Source organism: Rhopilema esculentum, chromosome 12 (assembly GCF_057945365.1).
Source record: "Rhopilema esculentum isolate cy_ngs chromosome 12, ASM5794536v1, whole genome shotgun sequence".
Lineage (NCBI taxonomy): Eukaryota > Metazoa > Cnidaria > Scyphozoa > Rhizostomeae > Rhizostomatidae > Rhopilema > Rhopilema esculentum.
The window spans coordinates 3,427,754-3,444,969 of NC_142826.1; the positions used below are offsets into that span (position 1 = coordinate 3,427,754).

The 17,216-nt window shown below is 37.4% G+C and overlaps 1 protein-coding gene across 1 annotated transcript; it reads left to right on the top strand.

Moving 5' to 3' along the window:
- Positions 1 to 1,585: 1,585 nt before the first annotated feature.
- Positions 1,586 to 9,397, top strand: LOC148958701 (uncharacterized). The gene is made up of 2 exons (XM_089111726.1): positions 1,586 to 4,378; positions 7,589 to 9,397. The coding sequence occupies exon 2, from the start codon at positions 7,619 to 7,621 to the stop codon at positions 8,363 to 8,365; it is 747 nt and encodes a 248-aa protein (XP_088967852.1). The 5' UTR covers positions 1,586 to 4,378; positions 7,589 to 7,618; the 3' UTR covers positions 8,366 to 9,397.
- Positions 9,398 to 17,216: the final 7,819 nt, after the last annotated feature.

The following is a 17,216-nucleotide window of genomic DNA, read 5'->3' on the forward strand; positions in this document are numbered from 1 at the left end:
TCATCAATAATAACCAGATTAACCAAAACAACTAGGGAATGAGGTAGATGGGGTGCAGAATATCTTTCTTGTTACGATACATTAGGTGACCTTGCAGTTGTTGAGAAACTGAAAGAGCTCAATGAAGGTGCCCAAGAGCTGGTTCTTGTGGAACACCTTATTCTGTAGTAACTTTACTTAGACGATATCTTCTTTGTGGCTCTGTTGGCTCTTCCTTGTGGAGGTGGAGCCAAAAGATTATTTTCACGTAACTTTGTTTTAGTAGCTTTTTATTCGAGTCATTCTGATACGATCTTAGCAGTTGGATAATTGCCTTTGGGGAAGGGATCGAAGCTCCAATGCAGCATCAAGAGCAAGGAAGCATAGAGCTGCTTTAATGTATGTACAATTATCATCTTAAAAATGTGTATTTCTACTCCTTATCAAGGTAATAAATAAAACTAAACAAAGCAAAATTTTAACCATAACTTCTGTTGAGCTGGGGGCAAAGAACATGACGTTGTCGAGGCGCTTTCATACTGAACTCTACAATTATGCCATTGATTTATAACATAAAATCGTCTTCTAGAAGATGCAAAAATGACACATAATTAAAAGAACAATAACCACAATAAAAACAGACTGTACATACATTGTTGCGACAGCTAAAGGCTCAAATAACATTCTACTTGAGACAAAGTATAATGTAAATAATTATGGGTGTTTCCAGAATCAAATGCTTTTGGCCCAAAAATTTTTGCTAGATTAGCTTTTCTTAAAAGGTAATGATGCAGAGTATTATGTTTAGAAAAATAAGGGGTTAATTGTTCCACAGGGGTATTACAGTGTTGAGACTAGACACAGACCGATCCTTGGCCTCAAATATAGCAAGTGTGCAGTAAGGTTACAAACCATTTATTGCCAGGGGCGTCACCAGGAGAGGGTGAACTGGAACCAGAGATTGCAACGTAGGTACATTCTGTTCTAAGAGCCCAAGTGATTAAGACTTGTTACTTACCCGATTTGATGGAATATCAAATGCGTAGAGCTTTGCTTTTCATGAGCGGAGTTAATTTTGTTTTGGAAATTATAACAGAATGTTAGCGAAATGATTGTTTTAACTTTTGGCCACCTAAAATGTGTGAACATAATACACTTCTGTCACTTAGAAAAATCCTTTGCTAACACTGAAGAAGATTTTCCAATGTCCTTTTCCACTGTTGATTTGCAAAGAGGTACGAATTTTCTAGATGAATTATTCTTATTTCTTCCAGCATAATGCCACGTAGACAAATGGAGCAGGTTTTAGCTTCAATCTGCAACGCATGGTTATTCATGAAATCTCAATTTGAATATTGCTACAAAAAATGCCCCGGGCGGTCTCACAGAAGCATATAAAGCTGTGTCTTGCGCTGCAGTGAGAGTAGCGGTACATGTTCTTATGAGATCTGGAAGAAGATTCATCTAGTGCTCAAATTCAAGTATCAAGTATCAAGTATCTAGCTTGCATCACTCTCTAAAAGGTAAGAGATCGTTATTTTTGTTCCATTCTCTTTATAGACTGCTATATTCTTCAATTTATCTCTGTATTATTAGGCTGTAGTCTTTGGGCGGCAATCCACTCTTGCAAATAATGTACGAGAATTCTATGAAAATAAAAGGAGTTTCAAGTGTTTTCTGATTAAAGCAAGATGATTTCTGTCAAAGTTGTAGGAGATTTTCATATAGATATTTGCCACTCGGTAGATCTTATCACATTGATGAAAACGTTTTAGTGTCAAGATGCTCTATTCGCTTCGAGAGAAAAAAAATTAGCAGGACATCTGTTGGAATCAGTATTATATATCAAGATTTTCTTCATGATACCATTAAAGAGCCAAAATCAGTCAAAATCAGTAACACATTTCGCTAAGTTTCAGGAATACGGTAATAATAAACTTGGTTTACTATTGACGCTGCAATCGATTCAAGCTATATGAAGGATAACAATTATGAAGTTGCGATCCCCTTCTCCTTTATAAATTCAAAACTGTTCTTTAATTATCAAAAAACTTTAAATATGCAGTAGTTGTTGATTGACAACACAAATTCATCACGTAAGTTCTTTGACTAAAAAATACCGTAACGAAAAATCTTTTTGGTTTACGTGTGAAATTTCTGGCAGCATGTCCATCTGTGTCAATTGATCAGATTTTCCAATTTGAACACAATTTGATACCCTCTCATCCATGCTGTTGTAACTATGATTATTAGCCTAGTGAATAGGAAAGAGGGTGCTTTTAAGATGAGTTCTTATCCACTTGTGGGCGAAATATCATGACTTGTTTTACATCAAAGTTTACTTAAATGTGAACTCTAACGGGAATTTTTATCAGTCACGGAACTGTGGAGAGAACCAAGAGAGACAACATGATTATTATGTACATTTTTACGATAAATCGGTAACAATATACGCAATGTAATCATGGGAAGTCTTCATAATGTTTTAGTTCTAGTAGTTATTTTTCGTCTCCACCATAACTGCAAAAGCATTTCTACTGATATCTTATGCAAACTCCCATGAAGATTCAAACATCCTTTACGTTAAACCTTATTAAACCATCGCAAAGTTTCATAAACGCTCTCTATTGATATAAGCTAAAAAAGTGAAGATGTGTCTAGCAATAGTCATTTTTTCTGAATTAGAGTTAAGTAAATTGAGAATTTAACAAGAGAGTTAACGGCCATGAAGAGAGTTATTGAAAAAGAGAATTTAACAAACCAGGTGCCATTTTTTAAGAATGTTGAAGATTTCTGGCTCAATGGCAAGAGGAAGAATATGTGCTTAACTATTTTCCGAACATGACCAATTTTGGTTCTTTGCAGCACTATATATTCTGATAGTGTCCTGCTGTTGCTTTGCTAGATTTATGAAAGTGTTGCATGCGTGCGGAATCAGCCTTGTTTTCTCGCAAACGAACATCTTTGGGAACGTCACTAGCTAATGTTCTTTTTTCTGCTGAAAAAACTTTACCACAAACCTAGCTACTATTCTCATTCTAGAATAGGAACATCTTTAACACAACTCACTGTTAATTCAATAAGGAAAACAGGATTATTTTAGGCGTAGTAGTAGCTTCCTTTTGGCAGGAATTCTTTGGAATATCAACAACCAATTAAAAATTATTTTGCACGTATACATTTACAAACCAGATTTAGGCAACACGCAAAATGCTTCGGATCCAAATATATTTTTTATCAAGGGGTTTTATAAAGCTAGGGCGTTCACAGTTTTGTTGGGAGGTAATTAGCCTTTCAATCTTAATGAGGATCGCTCTCTGACTACAAAGCTAATTTCGTCTGTCTCTACCACGTATCTTATCTGAGAAAAAATTCAATACATTGTTTAATAGATGTCAGGAAGGCTAGAGAGACTGACTTTACTAAAATCAGTTATCGTTGTTTGGACGATATTACATTGATGTGTAGCTTGTAGATATTGGCATTGATTTATAGATATAGTGGGGATTCTCCTCGAGACTATGAAAACCAGGGCAACCTTTGGGATCAAATCTAAGATATTTCTGTATCCTGAAGTGGCGACGCGAGCCAGGAGGGTTACTCTAACATGAACGCAGGTTTTATACTTTTGTACATTAGGAGTTTTGTCCATGGGTCGTCAAAAACGTCCTTTCGTGTCGGATTACACTTGCAGGCTCATCTATACAAAGATAAACTGAAGCAATACGAAAAATTAAGGATTTTTCAACTTGCAAAATCTAGCAAAAAGCTTTAAGTAGCTTAACTATGGTATCATTTCGAAATTGATTTAAAGGATCTTGGACATTGCACCATTGAAAGGTTTCTATGCGCAGAGACTCTAGAGCACTGGGGTACACGAGGGTTCACTTAAGATAAACCAAAAGATACAGATGTCACGTTAAAAGAATGAAATTTTTCGAAAATATTGTAATCTCTCAATGACACTAAACTTCGGCTTTCTAGTCTGCATATTCATTTTCATGGCGACAAACAGCATTTTTCCAAATATCTGTCTTGATTTTTGAAAGAGCAGACGCTCAACATATAAATTATTGCCTAATCATTTCATGTTGTTTCCGATCGGCAATAATATTTCCTGGTCATTTTCCCTCAAGATCGGAATTTTAATGTCAAAAAAGGGAGCCATGATTTCTGTGGCATTGTGACTCTCTTTAGATTCCCTGCCACTCACACGACTCGATCAATTGGAAGCATGCAATCTTATGAACAACAGTCTGCAAAGAATAGCGTATAAATCACGTTGAGAACTTTCAAAGCGCCTTAAATAGGACACTAAAAGCACATTTTAACTGAGAATAGTGAAAAGCCAGCAATATTTCGGAGGATTAGCAAGAAAAAAGCAGAAAAACTTTCCAAGGTAAGCTAACACCAGTTTTTGAATTCTGATCTAAGCTTTCTCTCTTCATCAAAAACTCGTAAACCATATGACATTTTTAATAGCACAACATTTTTAATAGAAGAACATTATTTAGAATGGTAGATCAAAGGAAAATTTGGATGGAAAACTCTACTGTAAACAGGAAAAGAAATCTTAAAGACAAATTTAAAAGCATGATTTGTTTAGAATTGCGCAAAGATAAGGGTTTGTCAATTAGGAGTAGAACTTCATTTAAGCATCAAAGAAACGATCGATAAGATTTGAATGCTACAAGAATCTAGATAAATTTGGCTTCCAAACAGTTGCTTTCACTTACAGTACAGGAAATAAACTAAGGAAAGGTAGTTCAGTGCTACCAAAATTTTTGCCAGAACAGAAAATGTTGGCGAACTACATTTGAAATAATACTTTGTTTAGGTACTGAAATACACCATGTCACGGTGTGTCGTTTTATTTTATCCTACTGGTTTTTCCCACCCTGTGTAGTCGATGTGAATTCAAGAGGGATTAACCCGCCGACCGTTCAGTTCACATAACGATCTGTTGGCGATGATTCTTTGATGCCATATTCACAGCTCTATGCTGAAGAAACTCCATTATCACCATAATTGTTCAGGCCCTACGAGTTAGGCTCTTGCTTTAAACGTCATACTTTCGCTCCAATCCCCTCGTTTTCCTCCGGAACTGCCTCATCGAACCTTACAAGAGTGGATCTTAAAACTACAGAAAAGCATAAGTAAACCTTTAAAGCCCATACAATGGTCATTAAAATAGCAACAGTATTTCATCTGAAAGTTTGATGAAAAGAGTAATGCTTTGATAGAGGCAATTATTAAGGTTCAGTATGTATTATATTCCGATGGAATGATGGGCGGAGAGAAAAGCCTATATTGATGTGAGAAAAATCCTTTGACATCACCCAAAGTAATTAAGGTGTTCGTAACATTGAAAGCGATTGCCGTTAGTTAAGCTGACACGTGTACCATTATCGAACATACCTTGATGGAGTTCTGATGGGTTGCGCAAAATGCTATCGAAAGCATGGCCTGGAACCATTGTGATATAGCATGGAGATATCGCTTCTTGGGCACAGTGTCTTGAAGGGGTAGCGGGGAGCTTTTTATTGGAATGGGCAGTTTGCAACCTGCTAGAGACAAGAAAAGTCTTGAAATAAAGTCAGTAAGATGCTTTCAAATTAGTTAAGTATTTTGTCGAAAATCTTCGGTTCCCCCTTTTTCTCTTTTTCAATGTACTTGGTTTAGAATGACTTCACACCTATTCATGCCCGAATGTGATGAGAAAAGTGTCCTGCTTCAGTTATCTTGACCCTTCTCTGTTTGATGCTTCCACCAAAATGTCAACCAAAATCCTCCTTCGCCCTTTAGCAAAATAGCTTGGTGTTTTTGAGATGATTGTCAGCTTTTTATTGCATTTCTTTCCCTGCCTTTATCGTCAAAAACGCACATTCACTCTGAAACCTTGGCCATTATAGACCCTTTCTACACTTCATTTATCTATACAATCTGCAGTCTGTCGGGATTCGAATGCACGTGCTTAACTCAATTATTATATGTCAAGTAAACAGCAAATTGAGAAATTTACTGTTTAGCAAATACCCATTCGAGAACCATCACGCAAGTAAGCCTGAAATTTGAGCTGTCTAATTAAGGGGTAATTAACATGGATTGCATAATTACTCATCAACTTCACCAATATTTCCATTATCAAAAAGTGTGTCTCATCGCAAACTCTGGCGTACAGAGAGTCGAAAGGATCGGTACTTTAATTAGAAAAAGTAAGACACCGCCTAACTTACCTGTTAACATACTCGGACAAACATCCTGACTCCTGGTCAGCTGCGCTCAAGATAGTTTCATGCATTTAAAGATATCATTTAAATTGAGGTATTTGGCGTTAGCGAGGTGAGATAATTTTCAATAATCTTCATCAAATACCTTACAAATTTATATTTGGAGCTTGGAGCCCCCAATTGCCTATGATTGCATTTCCTGCATTTTTCTGGCTCTTTTGCGAAACGTCATGTCAAATAGTACTGCTTACTAAGCAATCTGGCTTCATCTTCAATAACGTCGGGCGTTAAACCACAAACCGGCGGGGCCTTTGGCTTGTTTCCCAGACCGGTATCATATTATTTGAGTTCTAGAGTGTATATAAAGATGTTAGTACACTACTGCATGGGATGCTTTCAAAGAATATAGACCTCTTACGAAAGAACATGTCTTTGCGCTTCATTCGCGATATTTACAATGAGCCTTCACAGCTCTTGGCTTTTCTACTTAAAAAATCACTTCCTTCTTTTGCTAAAATTGTTTTTAATGAGGCAGCGAATCAGAGGTAAATAGGACAAGCAGAGATTTTTTTCTTCAATGAACGGAAGCATTAGCGAAACAGGCAGAGAAAAGGCAGCGCAGATATCACCAAGTTCTGCATCGCCTGAAATGGACTTGCCTATCTTAAATTGGAATTTTGTTTGATTGATTTTAATGTATCCTAACTTTTGTTTAATTAGCTTTTTGCAAAATACTCTAGGGTCAGCTAATTTTCATGTTGTAATTATGTTTGCTTAATTAGAAGGTGGTTCACATGTTTCAAACGTTTGCCTTGAAATATGAGAAGCAAGACCTGCTCATAATTTGAAAACGGGTGTATGCAAGTAACTAGAAAATGTTCATTACGACTGGTGAATTCCAATTATTCAAAAACATTTACACTGTACTTCTTGGCATTTTGGGTAACATTTCCAGACAACATTCATGGAAAAAATTGTCAAATTTTGTCACAGATAGGGAATTCTGCTGGAACAATATAGATGTCTTTAGTGTGGTCATGTTAATTCGTGACAGACAATACTTGCCACAAATTGTAGCAAAGATTTGGAAGAAAATTGAACTGTGACTGCCTTCCTGTAGCAAACGTTTCTATATTCATATGTTTCTTCCTCCACCTATTGCAAACTTATCAAGCATTTGTTTTCAAGTATGCACGCAAAAGAATTTAATAGTCTTTCGTGTTCATAGAAAACGTAGCATCAAGTAGTTTAACCCATCTGGTGAAATGGCGTACGTTTATTTCTTATTTAGATCAAAAGGGGGAGGCCTACCAACTTTCATGGGTTGTAAAAATTGTGGGAAAGTATATCTTTATTGATAAAAGTCTCTTCTTTTTCAGGTATTTTAACAGCTGCAGAAATTTAAAAGTATGGCGTATGTATCATTTTTCATGGCGATGCTGATACTGTCAGCCTATGCAAGAAATATCATGAAGACTCCATCTAAAACTGATGAAAAAGCAGAGCAAGATTCAGCTTACGAACTTTTTTCTCGTCAGAATGTAAAGCGATTATTGTCGAAGGCAATTTTGAGGCCAAAAGAACTACCAAAGCTGCATTTCAAGAAACTTGATCTTGGGGAGGGCAGTGAACTTATTGTCCCCGAAATGCCCCACAAGCAGTCAGAGGAAAATCAAGGCGCCAGTACCTTAATTGCTGCTGGTCTGCCCAAGCTTGTTGCAAGCCTACCAAAGTTAGCTGTTGCTCAGAAGAGTCGAAACAGTAAGGCCAGCTCTACAACAGGTGCGAATTTGGAGGGACAGTTGAGCCAAGGACCGTTTGCTTTCATGAAACCTAAAGCAAAGCCAACTTGGTTGATGAGAACCGGGGATATGAAAGCCGAGACATGCCGAACAGAAAGCTTTAACCAAACCGTTTCAAGCAAAGGTTGCCGACCGATTGTTATCGAAAGTCGCTTTTGCACTGGTAGATGCAATTCGTTCTTCGTTCCTTCTTCGGATGCCGATTTTCAGTCCTGTTCAAGCTGCTTCCCATCTGACTTCACTGTGAAGACTATAATCTTGGATTGCCCAATGCGAAAACGTGGATACAAAATAAAGCAAGTTCATGTGATAAAAAGTTGCAAATGTCAATCAATGATGTCATGCGCACCTTGAAAGAACATTGCCGATTATAGCTTAAATATTGACTTTCAGAACCTTTAACTTCAGGTCAATTTTTCAATATAATTACCCTAGCAAACCACTTCAAAGGTAACAATTTTTATATTAGCAATTGTGTAATGTCCATATAGACAATTTATCTGTGTGTTTTTTACTAGCGAGAACATTTCGATTGAAGGTAATGCAAAGACTGTGAAGAAAGTTAGGCCCGACAAGTAGCAGTATACTGCTAGCCTGTCTTAGCCTGTATTTATTATAATTTTGATTATTATGTGTTTCCGACCCTGACTGGAGCAAAGGCTATTTTCAATCAATAAATGGCATAGGATCTGCAAAAAAATTCCAAATTCTTTAGACGCCAACAACTTGGATTTTCAAAAATTTTCCCAAATACGCTAAAACCTAGTCAAAGCTTTAATTAAATGTCTTTGAGTTACATAGATCGTGGATCACATTGTAGATTGGAAAGCTGGGAGCTAGAATGCTTTGGGGAGGCTGAACAAGCTAAAATCAAGCAGGAAGATAATGCATTAGATTGACTCAAATAGATTTTAAGGCTAAGTCACCTCAGAAAAGCCATTATGAGCTTTAATTCTGGAATCTTTATTATGCCTTGTTCACAATGTTTGGCGCTAAAAAATTTGAAACTGGATTTGTAAAAGCAAACGCTTTACAACGTTACTTTAAACGCCTTGTTCATAATAAACATATTAATCAAATTTACATTGGCTAGTTAATCCCAATTTTTTGTAGCCCAGGCTATGCTTTTGCATTGAAGATAAGACTTTCATCTTTGTAATACTTGATGTCCCTTTCAAATTGAGTCTTTTTCTTTACGTGTCTTTGAATTTCCATGTATAGCTCTAGGATAATGTATCGAATTAATACTAACGGGCCTTAGAATGACATCGAGGGCTACATGAGCAACAAAATCTTTTCTATAGCTCAAAATCTTCGTTCACTTCATTTTTGACATCTTCAGTGATAAATTCCGTGCTAAAGATGAACTAAATAATAACATGCCTTAAAGTATGGGATAAAGCAAATATTTATGAGGCAACAGCAACGGAAAAAATATGAATAAACTATCAGGTGAGATCTAAAAAAACTTACTTTAGCAAAAAAAAAAATGACACGCTTCCCTGTAAAATAAGACACTTTTTTAAATCAATTCTGAACTTATATCCAGTAAATCCATAAAAAAAACTTCCGTGAATAATGTAAGGCTTCAGACTTCCTAAAATAACAATATTTCTAAAAATATTTTATCACAGATAATAAAAAAAATTGGTTTGAAATGCAAACATTTTCACTGCTTAAAATTTTTTCCAAAATACGTCTTCAATTTTTCCAAAAAAACAGCTTTCTTTTCAAATTTGAATTAAATTCTTGCAATTTCTGACCCAACAGAAAGCAATAAACACGTTTTCAGGAAAAGAAATGTTCCAAAAAAGTCGACGATTTTTCTAAGCCTATAGCCTTACTTTTTGATCGAAAATTGACGCCTACGAAAAGCCTTTATTTTTTCCAAAAAAACAGCTTCCTTTTCAAATTTGAATTAAATTCTTGCAATTTCTGACCCAACAGAAAGCAATAAACACGTTTTCAGCAAAAAAAAATTTTCGAAAAAAGTCGACAATTTTTCTAAGCCTAAAGCCTTACTTTTTGATCGAAAAAGACACCTACGAAAAGCCTTCATTTTTTCCAAAAAACAGCTTTCTTTTCAAATTTGAATTAAATTCTTGCAATTTCTGACCCAACAGAAAGCAATAAACACGTTTTCAGCAAAAAAAAATTTCAGAAAAAACCGACGATTTTTCAAAGCCTATAGCCTTACTTTTTGATCGAAAAAAACACCTAGAAAACGTCTTCATTTTTTCCAAAAAAAAACAGCTTTCTTTTCAAACTTGAATTGAATTCTTGCAATTTCTGGCCCACTAGAAAGCAATAAACACGTCTTAAGGAAAAAAAAATTTCAAAGAAAGTCGACGATTTTTCTAAGCCTATAGCCTTAATTTTTGTTCGAAAAAAACATCTACAAATCGTCTTCATTTTTTCCAAAAAACAGCTTTCTTTTCAAATTTGAGTCAAGTTCTTGCAATTTCTGACCCAATAGAAAACAATAAACAGGTTTTCAGCAAAAAAAATTTCAGAAAAAACCGACGATTTTTCTAAGCCTATAGCCTTACTTTTTGATCGAAAAAAACACCTACAAAACGTCTTGATTTTTTCCAAAAAACAGCTTTCTTTTCAAATTTGAACTAAATTCTTGCATAATCTGGCCCAACAGAAAGCAATAAACACGTTTTCAGGAAAAAATATTTTCGAAAAAAGTCGACAATTTTTCTAAGCCTAAAGCCTTACTTTTTGATCGAAAATTGACGCCTAAGAACAGCCTTTTTTTTCCAAAAAAACAGCTTCCTTTTCAAATTTGAATTGAATTCTTGCAATTTCTTTCTCAATAGAAACCAATAAACACGTTTTCAGCAAAAAAAAATTTCAGAAAAAACCGACGATTTTTCTAAGCCTATAGCCTTACTTTTTGATCGAAAAAAAACACCTAGAAAACGTCTTCATTTTTTCCAAAAAAACAGCTTTCTTTTCAAATTTGAACTAAATTCTTGCATAATCTGGCCCAACAGAAAGCAATAAACACGTTTTTAGGAAAAAAAATTTCAAAAAAGTCGACGAATTTTCTAAGCCTATAGCCTTACTTTTTGATCGAAAAAAACACCTACAAAACGTCTTGATTTTTTCCAAAAAAACAGCTTTCTTTTCAAACTTGAATTGAATTCTTGCAATTTCTGGCCCACTAGAAAGCAATAAACACGTCTTAAGGAAAAAAAATTTTCAAAGAAAGTCGACGATTTTTCTAAGCCTATAGCCTTACTTTTTGATCGAAAATTGACGCCTACGAAAAGCCTTTATTTTTTCCAAAAAAACAGCTTCTTTTTTAAATTTGAATTAAATTCTTGCAATTTCTGACCCAACAGAAACTAATAAACACGTTTTCAGCAAAAAAAAATTTCAGAAAGAACAGACGATTTTTTTAAGCCTATAGCCTTACTTTTTGATCGAAAAAAACACCTACAAAACGTCTTCATTTTTTCCAAAAAAACGGCTTTCTTTTCAAATTTGAATTAAATTCTTGCAATTTCTGACCCAATAGAAAGCAATAAACAGGTTTTCAGCAAAAAAAATTTCAGAAAAAACCGACGATTTTTCTAAGCCTATAGCCTTACTTTTTGATCGAAAAAAACACCTAGAAAACGTCTTCATTTTTTCCAAAAAAACAGCTTTCTTTTCAAATTTGAATTAAATTCTTGCAATTTCTGGCCCAACAGAAAGCAATAAACACGTTTTCAGGAAAAAAAATTTCGAAAAAAATCTCTGATTTTTCTAAGCCTATAGCCTTACTTTTTGATCGAAAATTGACGCCTACGAAAAGCCTTTAATTTTTCCAAAAAAACAGCTTTCTTTTCAAATTTGAACTAAATTCTTGCATAATCTGGCCCAACAGAAAGCAATAAACACGTTTTCAGGAAAAAATATTTTCGAAAAAAGTCGACGAATTTTCTAAGCCTATAGCCTTACTTTTTGATCGAAAATTGATGCCTAAGAAAAGCCTTTATTTTTTCCAAAAAAACAGCTTCCTTTTCAAATTTGAATTAAATTCTTGCAATTTCTTTCTCAATAGAAACCAATAAAAACGTTTTCAGCAAAAAAAAATTTCAGAAAAAACCGACGATTTTTCTAAGCCTATAGCCTTACTTTTTGATCGAAAAAAACACCTACAAAACGTCTTGATTTTTTCCAAAAAACAGCTTTCTTTTCAAATTTGAACTAAATTCTTGCATAATCTGGCCCAACAGAAAGCAATAAACACGTTTTCAGGAAAAAATATTTTCGAAAAAAGTCGACAATTTTTCTAAGCCTAAAGCCTTACTTTTTGATCGAAAATTGACGCCTAAGAACAGCCTTTTTTTTCCAAAAAAACAGCTTTCTTTTCAAATTTGAATTGAATTCTTGCAAAATCTGGCCCAACAGAAAGCAATAAACACGTTTTTAGGAAAAAAAATTTCAAAAAAGTCGACGAATTTTCTAAGCCTATTGTTATACTTGAGGTTGAACGACAGTGTTAAGTATAACATGAAATTGCGTGAGTTCTTACTACTTTAACAAATACCAATAAAAATTCAGGGCTTTAACTTACGACCTTGCTTCTGAATCTTTACTTTAGCGGCGGCAGGAGAACGTCAGAGAGAGAAACGGCGACTGGTCTTTATCTTTATCTTCATCAGCGTCAAACTAGCGTCTAAATTACAACTTCTCTAAATCTCTAAACTAAAAGCTCAAATTTATATAAGATTAAACAATAGATGGTGCAATAAATCTAAACATCCAATAAAAGTTCCAGCAAAGCAAACGTCCAATAGGAAAAGGGGTTCTTGTTATTATTTGTCCAATCATAAGGTTTTTCTTCGAGTTGCACTTCGTGGTGCAATCCCTGACGGCCAAAATATACCATGACGTAACTTGTTTTGAGTGGCATGTCGTGGTGCAATCTCTCGTAATCTCGTCGTCCAATGACGTAATGTTAACTATACAACACGACTCCCCCCTTTCGAAGCAAGCCTCCTGGCTTGGCCAATGACAAAACTATACACCGCGTATAACTTGAGGGGTAAAGGTATCCTCAGGGCGCGTAATCTGCGGCTCCGTCGATGAATCAGTGTCTGAAACTTGCTGAGCGATACGGCGAGTGTTCTCCTGCGGAGGAGCTGCTTGCAATGGAATGAAGCTGTCCGGTGGTAAGTCTGCGTCTTGTAAATCAAGAGACGAAGAGTCATCGACAGGTGGTTCAATCGGTCGGTCGGCCGGGTCATGGTATGGCTTTAGTCGATTTGCATGAACCGGAACAGAAACAGGGCGATTATCCAAGGTCCGAAGTTTGAAATGAACCGGAGATAGCTTTGCTACGATGCGATAAGGACCGTGATAGTTATGCTGTAATTTCTTCGACAGACCTTTGCGTTTCTTCGGTGTATAGACCCAAACGCGCGAACCGACATCGTATAGAACAGGAGTCGCTTTGAGATCGTAGTAGGCTTTCATCTTTTGCTGCGCGAGTTGCGTGTTAGACTTAATGATAGACTGCGCATTCTCTAAATTTTGAACAATTTCAGCACGCAGTTTGGCAACTGACGACGACAACTTAGAATCCGGTAAAATCAACGCAGCATCAATCGGCAAGCGTGGCTCGCGTCCATACAATAGATAAAACGGCGATTCTCCTGTCGTGGCATTAGGAGAAACACGATAAGCGAACAGGACCATCGGAATATGTTTGTCCCAATCTTTTTGGTTAGAGCTGACGTACATAGAAAGACCCTCGGCCAAAGTTGCATTAAAACGCTCGACAAGACCATCTGTCTGTGGATGGTAGGCCGTGGTGAGCTGACGCCGAGTGTTCATAATTTTGCACACTTCTTTCACAATTGACGCTAGAAAGTTAGGCCCGCGATCAGAAAGTAGGGCGCGAGGAGCACCATGACGAGCAAGAATTTCATCAACGAGGATATGCGCGATCCGGGATGCTTCAGTAGACGGCAAGGCAAATGCTTCCGGCCAACGAGTATAATAATCGGAAAAAACGATAATGTAACGATTTCCATCATGAGTTTCTGGAAATGGACCGAGAATATCCATAGCCACTCTGTCAAATGCTCCATCCACTGGAATAGGTAACAATGGCGCCCTACGGTGTCCACGTGGTATCTTCTTCATCGCACAATCAACACAAGAATTACACCAATGTTCGATATCCTTGAACATATTAGGCCAATAATAACGTGCACGTATTTTGTCATAGGTTTTTGTGATACCAAGGTGACTAGCGGTGCAATGATCATGGCAAGCAACTAAAACTTCATGGCGTAATGAAGCTGGAATGACAACTTGTACACACAATTGTTGAACTCGACGTTTACCTGGACTCCAAAGATGACAAAGAATTCCATGCTCATTTAAGAAGAAAGAATCGATGGACAGGAGCAAGGAGCGCGCTTGTTTATCGTTGGAAGGCAATTCGTTCGATTCAAGATAAGTAATAATATCTATGAGATTTGAATCTTCGCGCTGAAGTTTGTATAAAGTTTCAGGCGGTGGGCATGGATGATCTATGACAGCCAGTGGAACGGAAATGTCAGCAACAGAAGCGAGATGTTCAGACGATAAAGAGTTAACGGGCGTTGAGTATGGGCGGCGGGAAAGAGCATCCGCGTTACCATTTGAGGAACCAGAACGATGAAGGATCTGAAAATCGTACTGTTGTAGCTGCAACGCCCATCGAGCAAGTCTACCTGTAGGATCCTTTACTTTCATCAACCACGACAGACTACCATGATCAGTGTGAACGAAAAACGATTGTCCGGTAAGGTACGGTTGATAACGCTTTATACCATCTACTACCGCTAATGCCTCCCGTTCCGTCGTACTATACTTCTTCTCCGCGTCACTTAGTTCGCGGCCACCATAGGCTAACACAACTTCCTTACCATCGACAACTTGGCCAAGTAGAAAGCCAATAGCGTACTGACTGGCATCCGTATACAGATGAAATGGCAAATCAAAATTTGGATATGCGAGAATAGGAGGCGAGCATAGGCGAGATTTGAGCTCTGCAAAGGCGATTTCACAATCGGAACTCCACGAGAAACGTACGTTTTTCCTAGTCAAATGATTTAGCGGCGAAGCTATGTTCGCAAAATCCTTCACAAAACGACGATAATAATTACACAATCCCAGAAAACTGCGAACGTCCTTAACGGTTTTCGGCGTTGGAAACGACCGAACAGCGTCCAGTTTGTAAGGATCTGGCGCAATACCCTTAGAAGATACAACGAATCCAAGATAATTAACTGAATCTCGAGCAAAGTAGCACTTGGAAGGCTTCAGTTTAAGATTAGCAGCGCGAAAACGATCAAATACGAGTTTCAATCTAGAAAGATGCTCAGCGAAAGTAGACGAGAAAATGATGACGTCATCGATATATACAAGGCAGACCTTCCATTCGAGGCCGTGAAGTACACGAGACATGAGTCGTTGAAACTGCGGAGGAGCATTCGTCAACCCAAAGCTAAGGACATTAAATTGGTACAACCCAGCATGAGAAATGAAGGCTGTTTTCTCTTTCGATTCTGGGTGCATCGCCACTTGATGGTAACCTGACTGCAGGTCCAAAGTAGAAAAATATTTCGAGCCAGCAAGCGAGTCTAAAGCGTCATCTATTCGTGGCAGAGGGTAACTGTCCTTATGGGTTACGGCATTTAATTTGCGATAATCGATACAAAAGCGTGTACTCCCATCTTTCTTCTTTACTAGAACGACTGGTGAGCTCCAAGGGCTCGATGAAACTTCAATTATACCTTGGTCAAGCATATCATTGATGTGGTTTTCGATAGAAACCTTCTGAGAGTGAGAAGCACGATATGGTTGCTGTTTGATGGGCGAAGCATTGCCCGTGTCGATTTTATGTTCAATGATAGATGTGTGGCCTAAATCGAGGCTAGAGGTTGCGAAAATATCAGCGTATTCCGCTAGAAGGATTTCCAATTGTCTGTTTTCTGCAGGAGATAGAACTTGACTAGGCAAACAATTGAATTTCTTAGAGCTAGCTTCTGGAATGGTAGCTGCGGAGGAGTCAGCGATAGACACAGGAGGATTTGATTCAAGTGGAGTGATTTCATTGTAATCAGAAATTTCTTCAAATTTACCAATAGTGGTACCTTTATGGATGACAACTGAATCAGAAGATGGATTTAGCAAGCGAAGAGTGACTCTACCATCAGCATCTGGTTGACAAAGTGTAGAAGCACACAATAAATGATAACGGTCAGAGAGTTTAGTAGAACCTTCGATCAGTCCTACGACAGTCTCCGAGGGAAATGACGTCAGAATGGCGGGAATAATAACTTCGCTGCTACCGTCAATAACAAAGGTCTTAGCAGATCGAACATCAGAAATAACCGGAGGAGAATTACCGGTAGCGAATGTAACAGTATTATTTTCTGAGAAAGTTACTTTTTCATTCCCAACATCTATCACTGCGCGATATCTTTGTAAAAAGTCCCTCCCAAGAACGATATTGTAAGCCAAGTTGGGCACGATTACTGCATTACATTCATAGTCAATGTTTCCAAACTTAACTGAAAATTCAATGGCACCGACTACCGACACTATGTCACCATTCGCAGTTTTAATACTATCAATTACATTGCTTTGGGTAATCCCGTGCTTGGTGCGCAAAACATCGCGATAAAATTGTTCGTTAACTACACAAACAGCGGCACCGGTATCTACAAGTACTTTGAAAGGCTGCTTCAGAATAGTTCCCCATATCAATACATTAGAAGATGTGGCAGCGTTACCGAATGTCTCAGCATTTACGCAGGGAACTGAAGGCTGTTTTTCATCGGAATTACTGGCAGCTTTCAAACCCGTCGGGTGACTAGAATCCCTTTTTAATGAAATCGGAAAGTTTTCTTGTTGTTGAAGTAACCCGTTTTCTTTTTTCCTTCGTCCAAATGAGGGGTCTTCTCTAGCTAGACTCAATGATGGGTGGGCCTTCACTGCCCCCATTGTAAAGGCCCGGTGCGGTTTAAAGGCTCCCGGTTTTGGAAAGAAACAGATGAATCATTTTGGTATCCACGAAAACCTCCCCTACGTGCAGACTGGAATTGTTGTTGTTGGCGTTGGCCAAATCTGCAGTACCTAGCAACGTGTCCCACTCGCTGACAATTGTTGCAAATGGGCTGCCCATCAGTGGTGCGGAGATTCCTCCCAC